General features: G+C 38.5%; 1 protein-coding gene across 6 annotated transcripts in view; it reads left to right on the plus strand.

The window, feature by feature from the left end:
- The window catches only part of DST (dystonin), a 496498-nt gene that overhangs the window by 340074 nt on the left and 136583 nt on the right, over positions 1-19841 (plus strand). For 4 of the 6 annotated variants that reach the window (XM_047102585.1, XM_047102584.1, XM_047102586.1 and 1 more), the window contains 4 exons: positions 9719-9847; positions 12031-12119; positions 13093-13228; positions 14306-19786. In XM_047102585.1, coding sequence (XP_046958541.1) covers positions 9719-9847; positions 12031-12119; positions 13093-13228; positions 14306-19786 — 5835 coding nt within the window. Of the gene's footprint in view, positions 1-3152; positions 5871-6769; positions 9484-9718; positions 9848-12030; positions 12120-13092; positions 13229-14305; positions 19787-19841 lie in introns of those variants that run through there. The other 2 variants (XM_047102591.1, XM_047102590.1) reach the window with 2 other exon arrangements.

Below are 19841 nucleotides of genomic sequence, written 5' to 3' on the forward strand. Positions count from 1 at the left end.
AATTAGAAAATCACAATGAGAAAGAGTAGAAGCCTAGGATTTTTTAGTTTGTTTCTGAGATTCTCTCAAATAGGAAGACATTGTTGATTTTCACTCTAAGATGCTAATATTATTAGAGTCATGACTCTATTTAAATTATGGAATGTTGGTAGTTTGGCAGAATTTTTTAAATTTTTTCTCACATTTGAGAAGTATACTTCTTTGAAGTATAGTTACTACTGTTAAAATGTCTACAGAAATACTACTTAAACACATTTCTCTTAAGCATTTTAAAGTGATTTACATCTTTAAGGATTTAAAACATAAAATCAATCAATTTAGAAGAAAGGTTTTTGCACAAAATGATACTACTTTTTAAGAATTGTGGAGGTTTTTATTTTGATTTTTCCTAAAGATCTATGGTGAATGGTAAAAAGACTATTTAAGTACCATTCTAATTTGGAGGATTTCTGTGTTTTTATTCTACATTCACAAAATATATTCAGAAGTAGAGCAAGCAGTTGATGAAGATACATTGTCATAAAAGGCTGTTGTATCTAATTTTGAAGGGATAATGCTATGCTTTATTATCTTAATATGTTTTCTATGCCTAACCTCAGAACAGACAAAAATAGTACACAGAATGCTAAAGTAAATAAATTGCAAGGCATTAGCTGTTTTAAATTAGGCTGTTGATAATTCTGAAGATGATTATACTTAGTGTTAACACTTCTTATAATGAGAGAATGTAAATGGTAGTGAATGTCTAATAGATGTTACTTTATTTTCTACTATTTTAGTCTGTTCAGAGTTAACAGTTTTCTGCAACTAATTCACTAACGTAGCTAATTGCAAGTCTTTATAACTAGATTTCTTTGCACTTAGAAAGGAGAACCAGAATATTTGTGACCAAATAATCAGTATACATCTCTCATCAGTGAAAGAACATCTATAATTTTTTTTTTACCCTTTTAGTTTTTGAGAGCTATGATTCCACTTAAAATGATATGTAGATCTTTTAGATTGCATATTTAGTAGTTAAATATAAGTCCTTTTCCTTTCTTAATAGTGTATATGTGATTTGCACATACATGAGCCACTTTGCTTAGTTTATCTGATGAGGTATAATACTAGAAGTTGATAGAACCAAAAAATATTTCAGAAAGCCTGAGATAATATACAAATTAGGCTTGTCATCTTTTGAAATGTAAAAGATTCATATTGGATTGAAAGTCAAAACAGTAGAGTTTATGGAGGACCATGCAGGGACTATAACTCAAAATAGATAGAACACATTCCTGATTAAAAATTCACCAGTAAAGGATCATATTAATGCAGTGTCTTATAAAAGATACATAGTTCGGTTTTCAGACCCAGGAAACAGTCTGCAAAGACTTACATTGGATGTCTTGGTCTGATAGCAGAATTTTTTAAATAATAAACATAAAATCAAAGAGGGATACAAGTTAATTTCAAAAGATGAAACCCAATTAAAGAAATGTTAGTGGAGTATAATGGGTATTAGATGGATAAAGAGATTTTCTAATCTGTGTTGAGAGAAAAACATATCAAGCATTAATTGATGGGATTAAAGGACAGCATGTCCTTTCTGACTTTTCATTTTTCTAACCTCAGAACATGACAGAAGAAAAAAACAGCTTAAAACCTCTTAGCAACAGCTAAGTTTTAAAAGATTTTAATAAGGAATTGAGATGAAAAAAAAAAAAAAACAGAAATCACCTCAAAAAAAAAATACTGAAAATTTGATATTTAAGCAGGTAGCATGATTCAGTGTCACCAGTTGATCCTGATAACAAAATAAAATAGAGCACTAATTTTTGCAGGTTGTGATGAGATTTGTTTTTATATTCATATTCTTATTAGGAGAAACCATATTTAGGTTAGCAGGAAACAACTGATATTCTTGTCAAAATTATTGGGGATCAAAAATTAGAAGAAGTGGTATAAGATGTGTGGTCTATGATGTAAATTAAATTCTTAAAATGCAAAGCCTCTCAAAGAAAAAAAAATCTGCTACCTAGAATAATTTCACTTTTCCTGTTTAAATTGTTTCTAATTATGATAATTTTGAGTTAGTGATATGAAACTAATAGTCTTATGGTATTAATAAAGAGAAATTAAATTGGAATTATATACTAGCCCTGATTATGTAGTCCTGTAGTCAATGCAGAATGTATTCCTCTTAGCTGAGACTGATTCTTCTATCATTTGAAAAATAATTTTTTTTTATTCTATACATTGGAGCTGACTCCCTAATTATATTTTTAAAAGCATTTGTATTTAACAAATATCTTTATATTTATGGAGTATCTAAAGGTACTTGTCAAGGTGGATTCATATGAGACATGTCATTAACAACAACAAAGTCTGTGAGTATATGAAGCACATCTTTTCTAAAGGGACTATAGCTGCCTTTGCATTAGCAACTCTGATTATTATAATTGTCATAATATGGCAAGTATAAACAAATAAGGAATTTGGCTTGAGAAATTACAAGTTTTTATATAATTTTCCTCCTTCCCCATGTTAGGTATTATTTCTTGTTTTGACTCTTTAAAGTAGTACCAAAACCCCATATTTTGTTTCTTTAACCATAAAACAGAGAGATGTAAATATCATTTTAAATTTCCATTGGGTGACATATTGAAAACTAAATTCTTAATTGTCATTCGGTTCCTTTATGTTCTTAGCTTGTAGGACTAAGTTGTGAGTGAAAGCTGAAAGGGCGCCGTTGTGAGTCTTACTTCCCACTTTGTCACTCACCTGTTGTGAGGGTTTTCAAAAGTATTTGACCTCCCTGCAACTCAGTGTCCTCATCTGTAAAAGGTTGGGGTCATGCTGTATGTTTTGTGAGGTCCCTCCTTTCTTGCTGTAAAATCTTGAGCCTACCTAATTTTTAAAATGAAATTGTTCTTGAGAGAAAAGAAAAGATTCTTTGGGTTAGCAAACCTGACATGAAGGATTTTTTTTTCGCTTTTCCCATTGCCAGCTTTCTGAAGCTTCCTCTCTGGAAGGTGGTGGTGGTGGTGGTGGTGGTGCTTGTTCTGCGATTTGTTCCCCTTGTTTTTATAAGTACTTTTATGAGCATCGCTTCAGGTTTTTGTGGATAAATTTGAATAGAACACTTTGACACTTTTAAACATCTCTTGTAGATTAAAAAGTGTAAGGAGACTTCTGAACATGGGGCATATTCAGATCTGCTTCAGCGTCAAAAGGCAACAATGATTGAGAATAGCAAACTTACGGGAAAGATAAGTGAATTGGAGAGAATGGTAGCTGAACTAAAGAAGCAGAAGTCTCGAGCAGAGGAAGAACTTCCAAAGGTCAAGGAGGCTGCAGAAAATGAATTGAGAAAGCAGCAGAGAAACGTAGAAGACATTGCTCTGCAGAAAATCAGGGCCGAGAGTGAGGCCAAGCAGTACCGCAGGGAGCTGGAGACCATTGTGAGGGAGAAGGAGGCTGCAGAACGGGAGCTGGAGCGGGTGCGAAGGCTCACCCTGGAGGCCGAGGCCAAGAGGGCAGCGGTGGAAGAAAACCTCCTGAACTTCCGGAACCAGTTAGAGGAGAACACCTTCACCAGGAGGACCCTGGAAGATCATCTTAAAAGAAAAGATTCGAGTCTCAATGACCTGGAACAACAAAAAAATAAATTGATGGAAGAATTGAGAAGAAAGAGAGACAACGAGGAGGAACTCTTGAAGCTGATAAAGCAGATGGAAAAAGACCTAACATTTCAAAAACAGATAGCAGAGGAACAGTTGAAAGAAAAGCAGAAAATTGAACGGGAAGCGAGAAGAAGAATAACTGAAATGCAGTATTCGTGTAGAGAAAACACGTCGCCTGCCTGTGCAGTCGCCCAGGCTACGTCATACAGGGGAACAGCAGACAAACAGAAAACAGAAGAACTCAAACAGCAGGTAGATGAGCTAACTGTCGCCAATAGAAAGGCCGAAAAAGACATGAGAGAGCTGAAGTACGAACTCAGTGCCCTTCAACTTGAAAAAACTTCATCTGAGGAAAAGGCTCGTTTGCTAAAAGAAAAACTGGATGAAACAAATAATACGCTGAAGTGCCTGAAGTTAGAGTTGGAAAGGAAGGATCAGGTGGAGGAAGGGTATTCTCAACAGCTCAGAGAACTTAGTAGGCAGTTGAACCAAACCACAGACAAAGCTGAAGAAGTTTTGCAGGAAGCTAATGATCTCAAGAAAATAAAGCACAATTATGAACTGGAATTAGAATGTCTTCAACAGGAAAAAGGGAAGCTGCAAAGAGAAGTAGACAGGATCACTAGGACCCGTGCTGTAGCGGAGAGAGATATTCAGCATTTAAATTCACAAGTGAATTCTCTTCAGGCTGAGAAGGAATCCTCTAATGAAAGAGTACGATTCTGCCAGAGAAAGTCGGATCATCTAAAAGAACAGTTTGAGAAAAGCCATGCACAGTTGCTCCAAAACATTAAAGCTGAAAAAGAAAATAATGATAAGATCCAGAAGCTTAATGAAGAATTGAAGAAAAGTAATGAGTGTGCAGAAACACTAAAACAAAAGGTCGATGAGCTCACGAGGCAGAATAATGAAACCAAGTTAATGATGCAGAGAATTCAGGCCGAATCGGCGAACGTGGTTTTAGAGAAACAGGCTATCCAGCAAAGATGTGAGGCCCTGAAAATTCAGGCAGATGGTTTTAGAGATCAGCTACGCAACACAAACGAACACTTGCATAAGCAGACAAAAACAGAACAGGATTTCCATAGAAAAATTAAATGCCTCGAAGAAGACCTGGCCAAAAGTCAAAATTTAGTCAGTGAATTTAAGCAAAAGTGTGACCAGCAGAACATTATCATCCAGAATACTGAGAAGGAGGTTAGAAACCTGAGTGCAGAGCTGACCGCTTCCAAAGAGGAGAAGCGACGAGGGGAGCAGAAGGTACAGCTGCAGCAGGCTCAGGTGCAGGAGTTAAATAACAGGTTGAAACAGGTACAAGACGAGCTGCACTTAAAGACCATAGAGGAGCAGATGACCCACAGAAAGATGCTTCTGTTTCAGGAAGAATCTGACAAGTTCAAACGCTCAGCAGAGGAGTTTCGGAAAAAGATGGAAAAGTTAATGGACTCCAAAGTTATCACTGAAAAGGATATCTCAGGCATCCAGCTTGACTTTGTGTCTCTCCAGCAAGAAAACTGCAGGGCTCAAGAGAACGCCAAGCTGTGTGAGACAAATATTAGAGAACTTGAAAGACAGCTTCAGCAGTATCGTGAGCAAATGCAACGAGGGCAGAATGTGGAAGCAAATCATTACCAAAAGTGCCGGAAACTTGAAGATGAGCTGGTAGCCCAGAAACGTGAAGTTGAACGCCTGAAGCAAAAGATGGATCAACAGATAAAGGAACACGAGCATCAGTTAGTTTTGCTCCAGTGTGAAATCCAAAAAAAGAACCCAGCCAAAGACTGTACCTTCAAACCGGATTTTGAGATGGCAGTAAAGGAGTGTCAGCACACCGGAGAACTGTCCTGTAGGAACACGGGGCAGCTTCGCCCAGCGACCAGATCTCCATTGCTGAGAAGGACGCGAGAGTCACAGCAATCAGGGGAAAAATGGCAACATCGGGTTGTTGACCAGATACCAAAGGAAGTCCAGTTCTGGCCATCAGGGGCACCGCTTGAGAAAGAGAAAAGCCAGCAGTGTTACTCTGAGTATTTTTCGCAGACAAGCACTGAATTACAGATAACTTTCGATGAGGCAAACCCTATTACAAAACTGTCAGAAATCGAGAAGATAAGAGACGAAGCTCTGTACAATTCCAGGCCACCGGTTAGGTATCAGGATGACAAATGTGCAATGGACCTGGCGAAGCTTTTGGCCCCCTTAGAGGTATACTCTGGATTCTGAGACCTTATCAGCTACCTCATGTCAAGTTTCCTCTTGTGTTTTCTTTCTCTGCTACACTGAATTTTTTAATAACATTGAGCAAGATTGGCCCTTTGTAGTTCTGGCAGAAACTAATGCTATCATTTTCTAGTGATTGACTTGAATCTTTACTACAAATTATCATTCTTTAGTTTTTAAATGTTTGAGATCAAATACACAGATGTAATAGTTATACTGTGACATCTATGGTATTATATTCTGATGGACATTTTTTTCTTGAATGTTTATGTTGAGAAAGAGAGCAAGTGCACACATGTGTGAGCAGGGGAGGGGCAGAGAGAGAGGGGGAGAGAGAGAATTTCAATCAGGCTTCATGCTATCAGCACAGAGTCGGCCCCAGGGCTCAGCCTCTGGAACCATGGGGTCATGACCTGAGCTGAAAACAAGAGTCGGACGACTGAGCCACCCAGGCACCCCTGAAGAATGTTTTTTTGTTTGTTTTAAAAGCTAGGAAAACCAAGAAGTTCACTTTAATTTCTAACAGTTTCTGGGGACACATTTCATCTTTTTTAAACATTTCATTTTTTTAAGATTTTATTTTTAAGTAATCTCTATACCCAGTGTGGGGCTCGAACTTAAAACCCCAAGATCAAGAGTCACACACTCTACTGACTGAGCCAGCCAGGTGTCCCTAAACATACCATTTTAACACCTTTATTGTCATCCAGGTAAACCTCACACTCTCAAAATAATATTACTTGTCCCTGAACCCTCTTTGTTTTGAAAATTTTCTTCTCTTTACTTATTTTTGTTATTGTAGGAAGTATATTTGGATTAAGGATGGGTAAAGTGACGTCACGTTCTTTAGATGGCCTTTAACGTCTCATGAATTCCTGTTACAGATAGCTAAGAGCAAGCAGTATGATATGCACACAGAAGTCACCACATTAAAACAAGAAAAGAACCCAGGTCCCAGTGCTGAAGAATGGACGCTGGAAGGGTGCAGAGCATCCAGTGGACTCCAGAGAGAGTTTATTAAGAAAGGCTCAGAACGAGAGACCTTCCAGAATTTGGATGGCGATCACGTGTGTTCAGTTAGGGACGATGAATTTAAATTCCAGGGTCTCCGGCACACTGTGACCGCCAGGCAGTTGGTTGAAGCTAAGCTTCTGGACATGAAAACAGTAGAGCAGCTGCGACTTGGTCTCAAGACCGTTGGCGAAGTTCAGAAAACTCTTAGCAAGTTTTTGACGAGAGCCACCTCAATTGCAGGGCTTTATCTAGAATCCACAAAAGAAAAGATTTCATTTGCCTCGGCAGCCAAGAACATCATAATAGACAAAATGATGGCTTTAGCATTTTTAGAAGCTCAAGCCGCAACAGGCTTTATCATCAATCCCATTTCAGGTCAGACCTACTCTGTTGAAGATGCGATCCTTGAAGGAGTTATTGACCCCGAATTCAAAATTAGACTCCTTGAGGCAGAGAAGGCAGCCCTGGGGTATTCATATTCTTCTAAGACATTGTCAGTGTTCCAAGCTATGGAAAATAGAATGCTTGACAGACAAAAAGGTAAACATATGTTGGAGGCCCAGATTGCCAGTGGGGGCGTCATTGACCCTGTGAGAGGCATCCGCGTTCCTCCCGAAGTTGCTGTGCAGCAAGGCTTGTTAAATAATGCCATCCTCCAATTTTTACACGAGCCATCCAGCAACACGAGAGTTTTTCCTAATCCCAATAACAAGCAAGCTCTCTATTACTCAGAACTACTGCGGATGTGTGTGTTTGATGTGGATTGCCAGTGCTTTTTGTTTCCCTTTGGGGAGAGGAGCATTTCCAATCTCAATGTAGGGAAGACCCATAGGATTTCTGTAGTAGATATTAAAACAGGAGCAGAACTGACTGCATACGAGGCTTTCCAGAGAAACCTAATTGACAAAAGTACCTATCTTGAGCTTTCAGGGCAACAGTATCAGTGGAAGGAAGCCACGTTTTTTGAATCTTATGGGCATCCTTCTCATATGCTGACCGATACTAAAACAGGATTACAGTTCAATATCAATGAGGCTATCGAGCAGGGAACAGTTGACAAAGCCTTGGTCAAAAAGTACCAGGAAGGGCTCATCACACTTACAGAACTTGCCGACTCCCTGCTGAGCCGGTTGGTTCCCAAGAAGGATTTGCACAGTCCTATTGCGGGGTACTGGCTGACCACTACTGGGGAAAGGATCTCTGTCCTAAAGGCCTCCCGCAGAAATTTGGTCGACCGGATTACTGCCCTCAGATGCCTTGAAGCCCAAGTCAGCACAGGGGGCATAATTGATCCTCTCACCGGCAAAAAGTACCGAGTGGCAGAAGCTTTGCACAGAGGCCTTGTTGATGAGGGGTTTGCCCAGCAGCTGCGACAGTGTGACTTAGTAATCACGGGGATCGGCCATCCCGTCACTAACAAAGTGATGTCAGTGGCGGAGGCTGTGAATGCAAATATCATCAGTAAGGAAATGGGAATGAGATGTTTGGAATTCCAGTACTTGACCGGGGGGTTGATAGAGCCCCAGGTTCATTCCCGGCTGTCACTAGAAGAGGCTCTGCAAGTGGGTATTATAGATGTTTTCATTGCTACGAAACTCAAAGATCAAAAGTCCCATGTCAGAAATATAATATGCCCTCAAACAAAAAGAAAGTTGACATACAAAGAAGCTTTAGAAAAAGCTGATTTTGATTTCCACACAGGACTTAAACTCTTAGAAGTATCTGAACCTTTAATGACGGGAATTTCTAGCCTTTACTATTCTTCGTAATAGCACATGTTTAAGTAACTGTGCATGGGGGTGATGCTGTCTACTTCATATCTGTCCAGAGCATGACGACATGAGTTAAATAGACAGTCTAGCAACTATGTCACATACTCAAAAGGGCTGTTTATTTCTTGAGGGCTGGAAATGGCTGACTGTTCAGAAGAGAGAATAATTTTTAAATTGAGAGTCGCAAAATATTTACTCTTCTTCAAAATGGTTTCCTTTGGCTTTTAGGTTAGTCTTGTCTACCACCCCCCTCCCCCAAAAGGTATTTTATCTAGAATATGGGGTAAACTTGATGAACTCCAGCAAGTTCATAGCATCCTTTCTTCAGAATTCCTCGTCACTGAATAGATCCAGCCTGAGGTTAGGGCTCCCATTTGTTAAGTGATCCATTACACTCATTGAAAGAGCACCTCAAAAAGCACCATAGAATCAAAGAGAAAGATGTAAATTTGTTCCCACATCCCTGAAGCTATTGTGTTTCAGATGGCCGTGAAAAGTGAAAAAGTTTTTAATTTTTCAGTACATTGTAATTTTCTTTACATATTAAATGTTTACCACAATCTCCCATTTCCAGGTGGACTCTGTAATTAAAAGTAACATTGTGTGTTGGAAAAGGGGGAAAGATTTTTCTTCATTCTGTGCATTTTTCATATGTATGTACACATTCACGCCTCTTTCAGCTTTCACTTGTTTGATACTTTTCTGTGAAGACAATTGTGATTGTAATGCGAATGCAAAGGCAGCAGCAATTCAAAGATCTTCTAGTGCTTCATGAATAAAATTGAGTTTATTTGTCATATTGGTAGACCAGCTGGGAGTTTAGACTGATGATTATAGAATGTCACAGCTTCCTTTGCCACCATAAACATTTTGGAAGTACATCTGCTATGTGTTGTGATAAACATGGTTAAGGAAATGAATAAAATACTCAGTAACCTGGTGTGATGAAAAAATATTTCTACATTCTTGTTTTCTGTGGAGAGGTCAGTTTCATAGCTCAATCATTTACTGGAATATATATTTTTTTTTACCACTCACACTTGTCAGAAGTCACTGGAAGAAGAAAAGAAAGAACATGTTGAAAAAGCCAAAGAATTACAGAAATGGGTATCAAATATCACCAAGACATTGAGAGATGACGAGAAGGCTGGAAAATCTCCCTTCTCTAAGCAAAAGGTATTCAGTGAGGTTCTGGTTTAATCATAATAATGGTAGAATTTACTGAGTTGAAGCAGTCAAACTAAAAAAAACCACTTTAGTTCTTTACCTTAATTTTCCCCAATTTTATAGGCAATTACAATGATGGCCAGAGAGGTTAAACTTGCCCAAGGAATTACAGTATGCAGCAGAAGAGGTGTCTCTGATTCCAAAGCCTGAACTACATCTATTAGTCTTACTATTAGTGCTTCTTCTAATGGTTAGATCTGCTTCTTGATTATAGTGAAGAGAGTCGCTAAGGAGCAGAGTCATCCTATTTTGTGCCCAGATTAAATCCATGCACTCCTTATCATAAAGATATGGTCTCGTTCTCACAAAGGTTAACAAAAAGGTTCAGGAACAATGAATACAAACTAGGATATCAACATTTTTGAGGATTTAATTTAGCTGTGCTTTGTATTTTACAAAGAAGTGTTCTCTATAGTCAGTCACTGGAAATTCTAGATTATTTCCCGCACCTAAATGAATTCTTTTGTGCTGTGGGCTGTATTCTCCAGCTGCTCAGCACTAGTTGGATAGCTGCAGCTTGTGAGATGTTAGTGCTCCGTGATGGCCGTTGGAAGGTGCTACTTGAATCTCTCAGGGCATCGATAGCTAAGGTCCAGTGTTGATGATGCTGGCCTTGACACCGGAATTGAGGCTGTATTTAAAAAAAATAATAAGTTTCCACTAAGTTAAGCAGCATTTTTCTCAACTTGCCCTCCTGCCGCTGCCTGACCCTAGGAAATGATGGGGCTCTCATTAGCTTCCTCTTCTAGCTTTGCATCAGTGTTCAGTTGTCATCAGTTGAAACAGACATTATTGACATAATTAAATAGAAAACTTCAGTGTCTTGTCTAATTTTGCCTGTGATATGAGGGCAGATGTAACTTATCTGGGGTTCCCCTTAGAGAAGTATATAGACCCAAGTATATGCTTGGATTAGTATTCAACTGAAATAAAGCCATATTAGCTCATAGTCTTACATACTGTATTTCATATTAGTGTGGAAGAAATCAGAAGTTGGCAAGCAATTACATTTTGTGTCTGAAACCCCAAACCATCAAAGCAACTTTATACAAATATTTAGCTTAAACTATTTTCTCCTTTTCCCCCCTATCAGAGAAAGAACTAAAATATGAACATAAACCTTAGCAAGGATTTCTTGGGGGAACAAGTTTCTTTTGAGAAATGTGGATGATAAACCTTGGTATTTTCTTATTCTGCACTTTTAAATTGCCCAAAACTTCACTAAATTCGTTTTACTAGATCTAGTAGACACTTTTTAAATGCAGATCATGCCCTAAATCCTACATCTCTAGTAAAGATTGCCTTTGTGTCAGGTGAAATTTAAGGAAATTTGATGTGAGTAAAAAATGTGTGTATTAAAAATCAGTATGGCCTCATGATTACCTGTAATCATGAAAAAAACAGACTTTAAGTTGACTTTGTTCTGAATAGAGTACATTGGGAGAAAATAGACTTTTCATTTGTCCATCATTTCCTCTCATTTCTGCTTGTTTAAAAGAGTGGCAGTCCATTTCTGAAAGTATTCAGAAGTAATACACTGCGTAATTGGGAAAAAATGTTACAACTTCTTGCTTTTCCCTAAACAGATAAATTTTATTCCTCTGTCATAGATGAATTTTGCAAAGTTTAGAAATCGAAAATATTTAATCTTGGTCTGCAGATCTACAGATTAATGCTTTCACCATAATTTTTTCAAAAAGAGCAGGGTATACAAGAGCATGGGAGAAAGAAGACACTCTTTTGGAGTAGTGTTCCACGTTCATGTATCTTTTTGATGCAAGGATGACGTTGGGCCAGTGAAAAATCTCTGGCCACTTGGGATGTTAAGGCAACCTTTATTCACTGTTGGGCTGTGACAAATGCGACAACCATATGATGTAGTAGTATTATTGCCTATGAAAATGATGGCATTATGGTTAGAGAGAGAGACTTTCCCTAATTGGCATTCTAAATAAAGTACTCTTCTTATTCAGGCCTGTACACTGGTAATCACTGATCGGTTATTGACTTGTGCCACCCAGAAAGTAGTCCCTTCATTTGGATCTTAATTAAAACTTGATTAATGTTTAAAAATTCCTATTTTCTAGTCTTGATGAGGGGGAGAGTTTGAGCATGTTTTCTTAACCTTGCAGATTTCCAGTGAAGAAATATCAACCAAGAAGGAACAATTATCTGAAGCACTTCAAACCATGCAGCTGTTTTTGGCAAAACATGGAGACAAGTATGTTGGTTTTTATTAGCTCTTTTATTCAAAATAGAGAAGTGATGTTAATGTTCAACAAAGCAAAAGCTGATAAATTTTAATTGAGATTTAAAAAATGGAAGCCAATTAGAAATTTACTTAATATAATAACATACAACTATAAAGTTAGCAATTTAATTGTCACTTTTAGTCACGTCTAATGTTTACCAAAACCCTGAAATGTACCTATTATTCCCAGATATTAGTGAGAAGAAAATGAGTTCAGGGAGATTAAAGATCAGTAGCTAGTGAGTAGTAAAGATTCTAAGGCAAGAGTAATTCTAAGTAGTATTCTCTGTGACTTTACTTTTCGGAAAATGTGTGTGGATATATCGTTCACTTTCTTTGCTGAGACTTGCAGCAACCTGATTTTGCATAGTTTGGTCCCACTTTTTCCAAAAGAGCACTTCATTTATTTCAGCTAGTGCCTCAGGCAGGGAAGAAATCTACCCTTTTCTTAAATCCTTTTTGGGGCTGTCCCCAGGATCATTCCACAATGACTTTGTATTGTACCTTAGAGAATCAGGTTAATCTCCTTGTAAATTTTTTATCTTTATTCATACTTCAGCCTGAACAAGTTTCATCTTGAGTAATGGTATCTTTCTGTCTCATTTCTGTGTTAAACTAACAGTAGGATATTTCCCTCTGTCGGATAACAACAATTGTTATTTTAGGAATGTGTATATGCTGGAGAAGTGCTGATCTATTAATTCATATCCTTTCCTCCAGTCTGTTTCTCAGGCAAGAGAAGGATTCCTGGATGTGTAAGGGCCATTCTTAATTTTCATACACAGTCATTCTGAGGCTTGAGCAATCTGTATCTGAGGGTTTATTTTATGACCACGTGCTTATTTAGAAAAGGATTCTACTTTGCAAAATCATTGAGCCTAATATGTCGTCTTCATCACTTGAAGCCTTGCATTCCTTTTTTCATACTTTCTGGTTATTTTAGAATGACAGATGAAGAAAGAAATGAATTGGAAAAACAAGTGAAATCTCTTCAAGAAAGTTATAATTCATTCTTCAGTGAATCTCTGAAACAACTACAAGAATCACAAACCTTAGGAGATACAAAGGTAGAGGAGAAGGTAATATAATTTTTTTAAAACACGATGCTTTTTCAAGATTCTTAGCTTTACTGCATGGTTGTAGAAATATATGTCAATGAGGAAGAAATGACCTTGAATTTGTGTACATGGAAAAAACATGGATGGAATTTATCTATTTAGAGATCTCAGTGTTGTGTATTAAATGCAGTCCTACACTTGCCGTCATCAGTTTCTGTGACATCTTAATCTCTGCCTTGCATGGTAAAAGAAAAGAATCATTCATTTTTCTAACTCTTCTCTTTAAAAGCCATTCGTCTGCTATATTAGGTATTTTACTATGTATAAAGTAACCTTGAGTCATCTCTAAAGATGACATTAGAATGTTAGGAACTTTTTTGATTTTTAGAGATAACCATGAGATTTATTTGAGCGAAACTGGGCCATTTGCCATGGTGAGGATGCCCTAGCATCTTCTTACAATATAACAGAAATCGCTTAAAATTTGGCCTGTCCTTAAACTTTTGAAACGTGACAATACATATTCACAATTTGCAACACAATATTCAGTATTGAAAAAGTTATCTTTATATTCAATTTCCTTACTCCCTGGAATACTTTACACACTACTTGTCACATTTTGGGGGTATGTAACAATTTTTCTGGTTCATTTTTACTGTCTGCGAACAAGGTCTGTATGCTGTAAACATCAATAGCATGGGGTTTGATACTCTCTTTCATGTCAGTCGACTAATCTCACCCAGTTGCAGAGAGCATGATTTGCCTTCTTAGGTATGTGTTCTGTTTTCTCACTATCATCATTTACTCTGTTGTGTCCTCACTAACCTTGTTAATGTACACAATATTAAGTTTTCAATTCACAGATGCATGTTGTTTTCAAAGCTTTTATCACATCCTGTGCTGTTGAATAGATCACTGACATAGATCACTTGTGCATTTGAGCTGCCTAACATTCACAGCATTGCTGCGCCTTGGTAAGTAGAGGATTTTCATGTTGAAGTGTATTATTTATTAAAAAAAAATGCCAACTAAGTTTCATGAAATTCTGCCCACCCTTGGCTCACACACTGACCTGAGAATTTTGTATTTTCCTTTCAGCTGGCTAAAGTGATTGCAGGCACCATTGATGAGACAACTGGAGAAGTCCTGTCAGTCTTTCAGGCAGTTTTAAGAGGCCTTATTGACTATGACACAGGAATCAGGTTGCTTGAGACACAGCTGATGATTTCTGGTCTGATTTCACCAGAATTAAGAAAATGCTTTGACCTCCAAGATGCCGAAAGTCATGGCCTTATTGATGAACAAGTTTTATGCCAACTCAAAGAACTAAATCAAGCAAAGGAGATCATTTCCACCATGTCATCTACCACAATTCCAGTGCTGGAAGCTTTGGCTCAAGGCATGATATCAGAATCTATGGCCATCAGAGTGCTTGAGATACTACTTTCCACTGGCTTTCTAGTTATTCCAGCCACCGGAGAACAGCTGACCCTACAGAAGGCTTTCCAACAGAACTTGGTTTCTTCAGCGTTATTTTCTAAAGTCCTGGAGAGGCAAAATATGTGTAAGGATCTTATTGACCCCTGCACCGCTGAGAAGGTGTCTTTAGTAGATATTATACAGAGAAGTATTTTACAGGAAAACACTGGGATGCGGCTTCTACCTGTGAGACCACAAGAAGGAGGTAGAATAACATTAAAATGTGGAAGAAACATAAGCATTTTAAGGGCGGCTCATGAAGGTCTCATAGACCGGGAAACCATGTTTAGGTTATTAGGCGCACAGCTGCTATCTGGAGGTCTGATCAATTGCAATTCTGGTCAGAGAATGACTGTTGAAGAAGCTTTGATGGAAGGGGTGATTGACAGAGACACGGCTAACAGTATTCTCACATATCAGGTTCAAACAGGTGGAATCATCCACTCAAATCCTGCTAAACGTTTAACCGTGGATGAAGCAGTCCAGTGTGATCTCATAACTTCGAGCAGTGCTCTTTTGGTACTAGAGGCTCAGCGAGGCTATGTGGGACTCATCTGGCCTCACTCTGGTGAAATATTTCCTACATCTTCTTCCTTGCAGCAAGAATTGATTACAAATGAATTGGCATACAAAATCCTGAATGGCAGGCAGAAAATAGCTGCTCTTTATATTCCAGAAACTTCTCAAGTCATTGGTTTGGATGTTGCTAAGCAGCTGGGAATTATAGATAATAACACGGCATCGATTTTAAAAAGTATAGTACTTCCTGATAAAATGCCAGATTTGGGAGATTTAGAAGCTTGTAAAAATGCCAGAAGATGGCTCTCTTTTTGTAAATTCCAACCATCCACAGTCCATGATTACAGGCAAGAAGAGGATGTTTTTGATGGAGAAGAGCCAGTGGCAACTCAGAGCTCGGAACAAACTAAAAAATTATTCCTGTCTTATTTGATGATAAATAGCTATATGGATGCAAACACAGGGCAGAGGCTTTTGTTATACGATGGAGACTTGAATGAAGCTGTTGGTATGCTACTGGAAGGCTCTAGTGCCGAGTTTGAGGACACACCCGTAAAAGAATGTCTTGATGTCTTAGGACTCCCTGGTGTATTTCTGAATAATGCTCCAAGTAGAGGAAGGGATGACAGCGTAGCTTCACTGACTAGTTTTGATAAATGTTATTGCAGAGAACCTAAGTGTAAAGAAATCCCTGAGGAGAGAAAGAATGCCGTAGATGAAGAGTTTAATGAAATGGGAAATAACATTACCAGTAGTGAATTTCATCAGTCAGAAAACCTGGCAAATATAGTAGCAACTGATCATAAAGTTAAGAATTCATCCAGTGTGCGTGTTCCCAATTCTGTATCGTGTTTAACACAGCCTGGACTTGTACCAGTTAGCATGCTTAGACAAGACTCTGAAAACAAAAACTGTGAAAATCAAAGTCAAGTTGGAATAAATGAAGATGCAGGTGAATGTAGTCATTCTAAACATACTCAAAACTTTGCAAGTGACTCGATAACAAATCCTATTATGAAATCAAAAACTAGTAGAACCAGTGATTTGAATGAAAAAGAGAATGAAGATAATATAAGCAGGGATTTGACAACCTTTGACTATTCTCCCAGGCTGAGTGCCTTGCTAAGTCATGATAAACTGAGGAATGATCAGGAAAGTCTTAATGATTTACATACCACAGAGAGCCATGGAAACAAATGTAAAGACTCTACTTTGTCATTCAGTGACCAAACCATGTTATCGGGTCAAAGAATGGGAGAAAAGTTTCAAGACCAGTTTCTGGGAATTGCAGCTATCAGTATCAGTTTACAGGGAGAACACTGTCAACAAAATCCTTTAAATATAGGTGACAGTGATCCTCAGGTACCATCTCACAATGATAAATATAATTCAGATATTTATGGTGAGGATGAAGAACCGCACGCTGCTTCTCAGCAGAAACCTGAAGCCGGGAAAAATGAGTCCCAAGTGGAAGAGTACTCCTGTGCCACAACTCCACAGGGTGACACTGATAATGCCAACCCATCTCGTATCTGTGGTACATCGCTGCTTGAAGAAACTATCTGCGCCGGTGACTATGAGACGTCACTGCTGGATGATCAGCACAGTGTGACAGAAACAGACACAGATAGTGATGATGATTTTTATGATACCCCCTTGTTTGAAGACGACGACCACGATTCTCTGCTTCTTGAAGGTGATGATTGTGATTGTCTACAGCCTGAGGACTATGCCACACTGCAAGAGGAAAATGATGGGGCTGCTCCTCCTGGTGATGTTTTTTATGATGTTTCAAAAGAGATTGAAAATTCTGTGGTGACCCAGGGAGCACTGGTTGATAGCTTAAGTGTGAGGGAGGACACACGGTCTCCTCAGGGTTTTCTCCCAGGTACTGAGAAAGCTGAATTCGATTCTGGTGAAAGAGTACGCTCAAATTCAGCTGACTCAGACAAGGACAATGGACAGTTGCTGGAAACCGTCTCAGAAAGTGAAAGCGCAAACAGCCTTGAAGGTGATGAGTGTGACTCATTGGCTGATTATGGAATTGTAGAGGGAAAAAAGAGCTTCACTGCTTCTCTAACATTTGATGACACTGGGTGTTGGAGAAGGAGACAAGAAGAACATATAGCTGAACAAGAATTTAAATCTGATACTGAGCATTTAGATTCTGTGCAAAGTGAAGAAAGTTATGGGTATTATGTATGTGACAGTAATGATCAGGATGATGACAATTCTGATGATGATGATGGTGACAGTGAAGAAGGAGTAGAAGGTGAAAATGGAAAGCCCCCATACCAAGATGAGGGTATGAATAGCCAGCTGCGTGCCACCACAGTAAGTGAAAAGGAAAACGGTCGTGAAAATCAAAGGGTTACTAAAGTAATTCTCCCGGATAAAGCGCACAACTACAGTTGTTCAGAAAAACAGCAAAGTGTAAATGTTTTACAACTAGAATCAACTAGTAAAAATAGCTTAGTTACTGAAAGAAGCAACCTTCCAGAATGTACACCCGAGGCTGTTGGAAAAAGCAAAGAAGACCTGTTGAATCATGACATGGCTCTTAAGGATATATTGCTAACTATCACTAAAGACACTGAATCAGAAAACACCTCTGGCTCTGTAGGTGTTTTAAATAATACTAATGCCTGTTCGACTTCTGAAGTAGATAAGGATCCCATGAATGTAAGGTTTCAGTTGATTCAAGAGCCAGAGTCTACTGACACTGTGAAAGGTGGAGGTCAGTATTTTGAGAATGTGACAGTTCAAGACTCCTCTCCTTTTGATAAAATCATTTGTCCTGAGCCTGATTTAACAGGAAAACCTGCTGAGGAAAGCCATTTGTCATCCGTAGCCTGTGTAAGTGCCAAAGATCATCAAGTACCTGAAAGAGGCCTAGTTAAAAAGAACAGTGACCAAAATGGTATACTAGTAGAAGATGAAACATATGTTCATAAAATGTGCTCAGGTAAAGGAGATGTGCTTAGAGAAGGGCTAGAAGAAGAGAGTAGGTCTCTCAGACCTCTGCCTGGTGAAAGTACAAGGAAGAATCTTGATTTAGTGAATGATCAATTTCCATTTCCACCAGTCACAGATAGTGAAGAACATAATGTGAAAGGAAGCCTGAAAAAAACAACTGTAACTCTTGCAGATGAACCACAGAATCTACAAACAGTGGTCAGCAAAAGTCCCGTTCAGTTTGAGAATCTTGAAGAGATATTTGAATCCTCAATTTCCAAAGTGATCAGTGATGACATTCTTTCAGACATTCCATTGTCTGAAGGGAATACAGATACTGAGAAAGATTCATTCACTGATGGACCTGACAAAGAATCTGACCTGTTCACATATTTAAAACATTGTGCCAAAGATGTAAAAGCAAAAGATGTATTGAAACCAAATGGAGATATACCAAGCTGTGTTCTAATGGCTTCCCCTGCTGTGAAAGAAGACATACAGTTCGGAATAAATAATGCAAAAGAGAAGACAGCTCTTACCCAGGAAGTCTCACCTCTAAATGAGACGGCCCAACAGAATGATCTTTGTAGTAACAAAAGTGCCTCAGAAGGGGGAACAGAAGTTGGTCACTTCACACCAGAAAGGAATGAAAGCACACTTTCAATCTTTCCTCTTAAAAACGTGGAAGACTTTGGGGAAAATACTGATTTTGTGTCACCAGAACTCTGCACAAATGTGATAAGAAATGATAACTCCAGTAGCCCTTTAAGCACGGACTACTTATTTTCAGAAATTCACGGTAAGATGGAAGCAATTGAGCAACGGCAGCAAAAAGAACAAGCTTTGTCTCTAGGACTCCAAGAAAAGGAGGTTCACATTCCTGAGTCATCTCAAGTATTTGTTGAGGGTGTAGAAAGTAGATTGGAAGAAGGTCCTATGAATCCTCAAGAAGTTGGAGAATCTCCAGTCTGTTCAGACACTGAAATTTTAATTCAAAGCTTAATTAAAAGGGTAAACACATTACAGTTGGCAAAAGAAGCATCTAGTGTGCCCAGTGATTCTAAAATTGGTGACTGTTCTAGAGTTTCCCCCATGAATAACTCACCAGAACTAAAAGCAGAGAGTAGAGATGATCCATTCTGTATTGCCGATCTTAAGTCTGAGTTTCTCCTTAATATACTTAAGCAGAATGAGTATAGCCAGAAAATTACTGGAGCATTTGAATTGATGAAAGAATTAACCCAGATGGAGTATGAGCTCGAGAAAAGAGGTATTACATCCAAAGTACTTCCATTGCAACTTGAAAATATTTTCTATAAGCTGCTTGCTGACACATACTCAGAGAAAGTAGAACAGGTCAGAGACCTGAATCAAAAATCATCCACTGCTTCTGAGGTTGTGGATGAAAAGTCACACATTCTTGATGATCTTAAAGGTGAAGAAGGAAACCACTGTTCCCGTAATTTACAAAACCTAAAAGATACCGGACTTGAAAACCCGACTGCGTGTGCATCGGCATTGCCGAGTGATGAGAAGCTGGGGGAGCTATGCAGTGATATCCCAGAACATCTGGAAAGTATTTCAGGGTCAAAACGAGTGACTTCAGGAGATAGCTCAATGGAACAAGTAAGTTGATATTACATTTCAAATGGCAGTAGCTGCATGAAGCATTTGGGAATAA

The sequence above is a fragment of the Lynx rufus genome, unplaced genomic scaffold, assembly GCF_022079265.1.
Source record: "Lynx rufus isolate CCGP_SWC_20201006 ecotype Redwood Valley unplaced genomic scaffold, mLynRuf1.p SCAF_6, whole genome shotgun sequence".
NCBI lineage: Eukaryota > Metazoa > Chordata > Mammalia > Carnivora > Felidae > Lynx > Lynx rufus.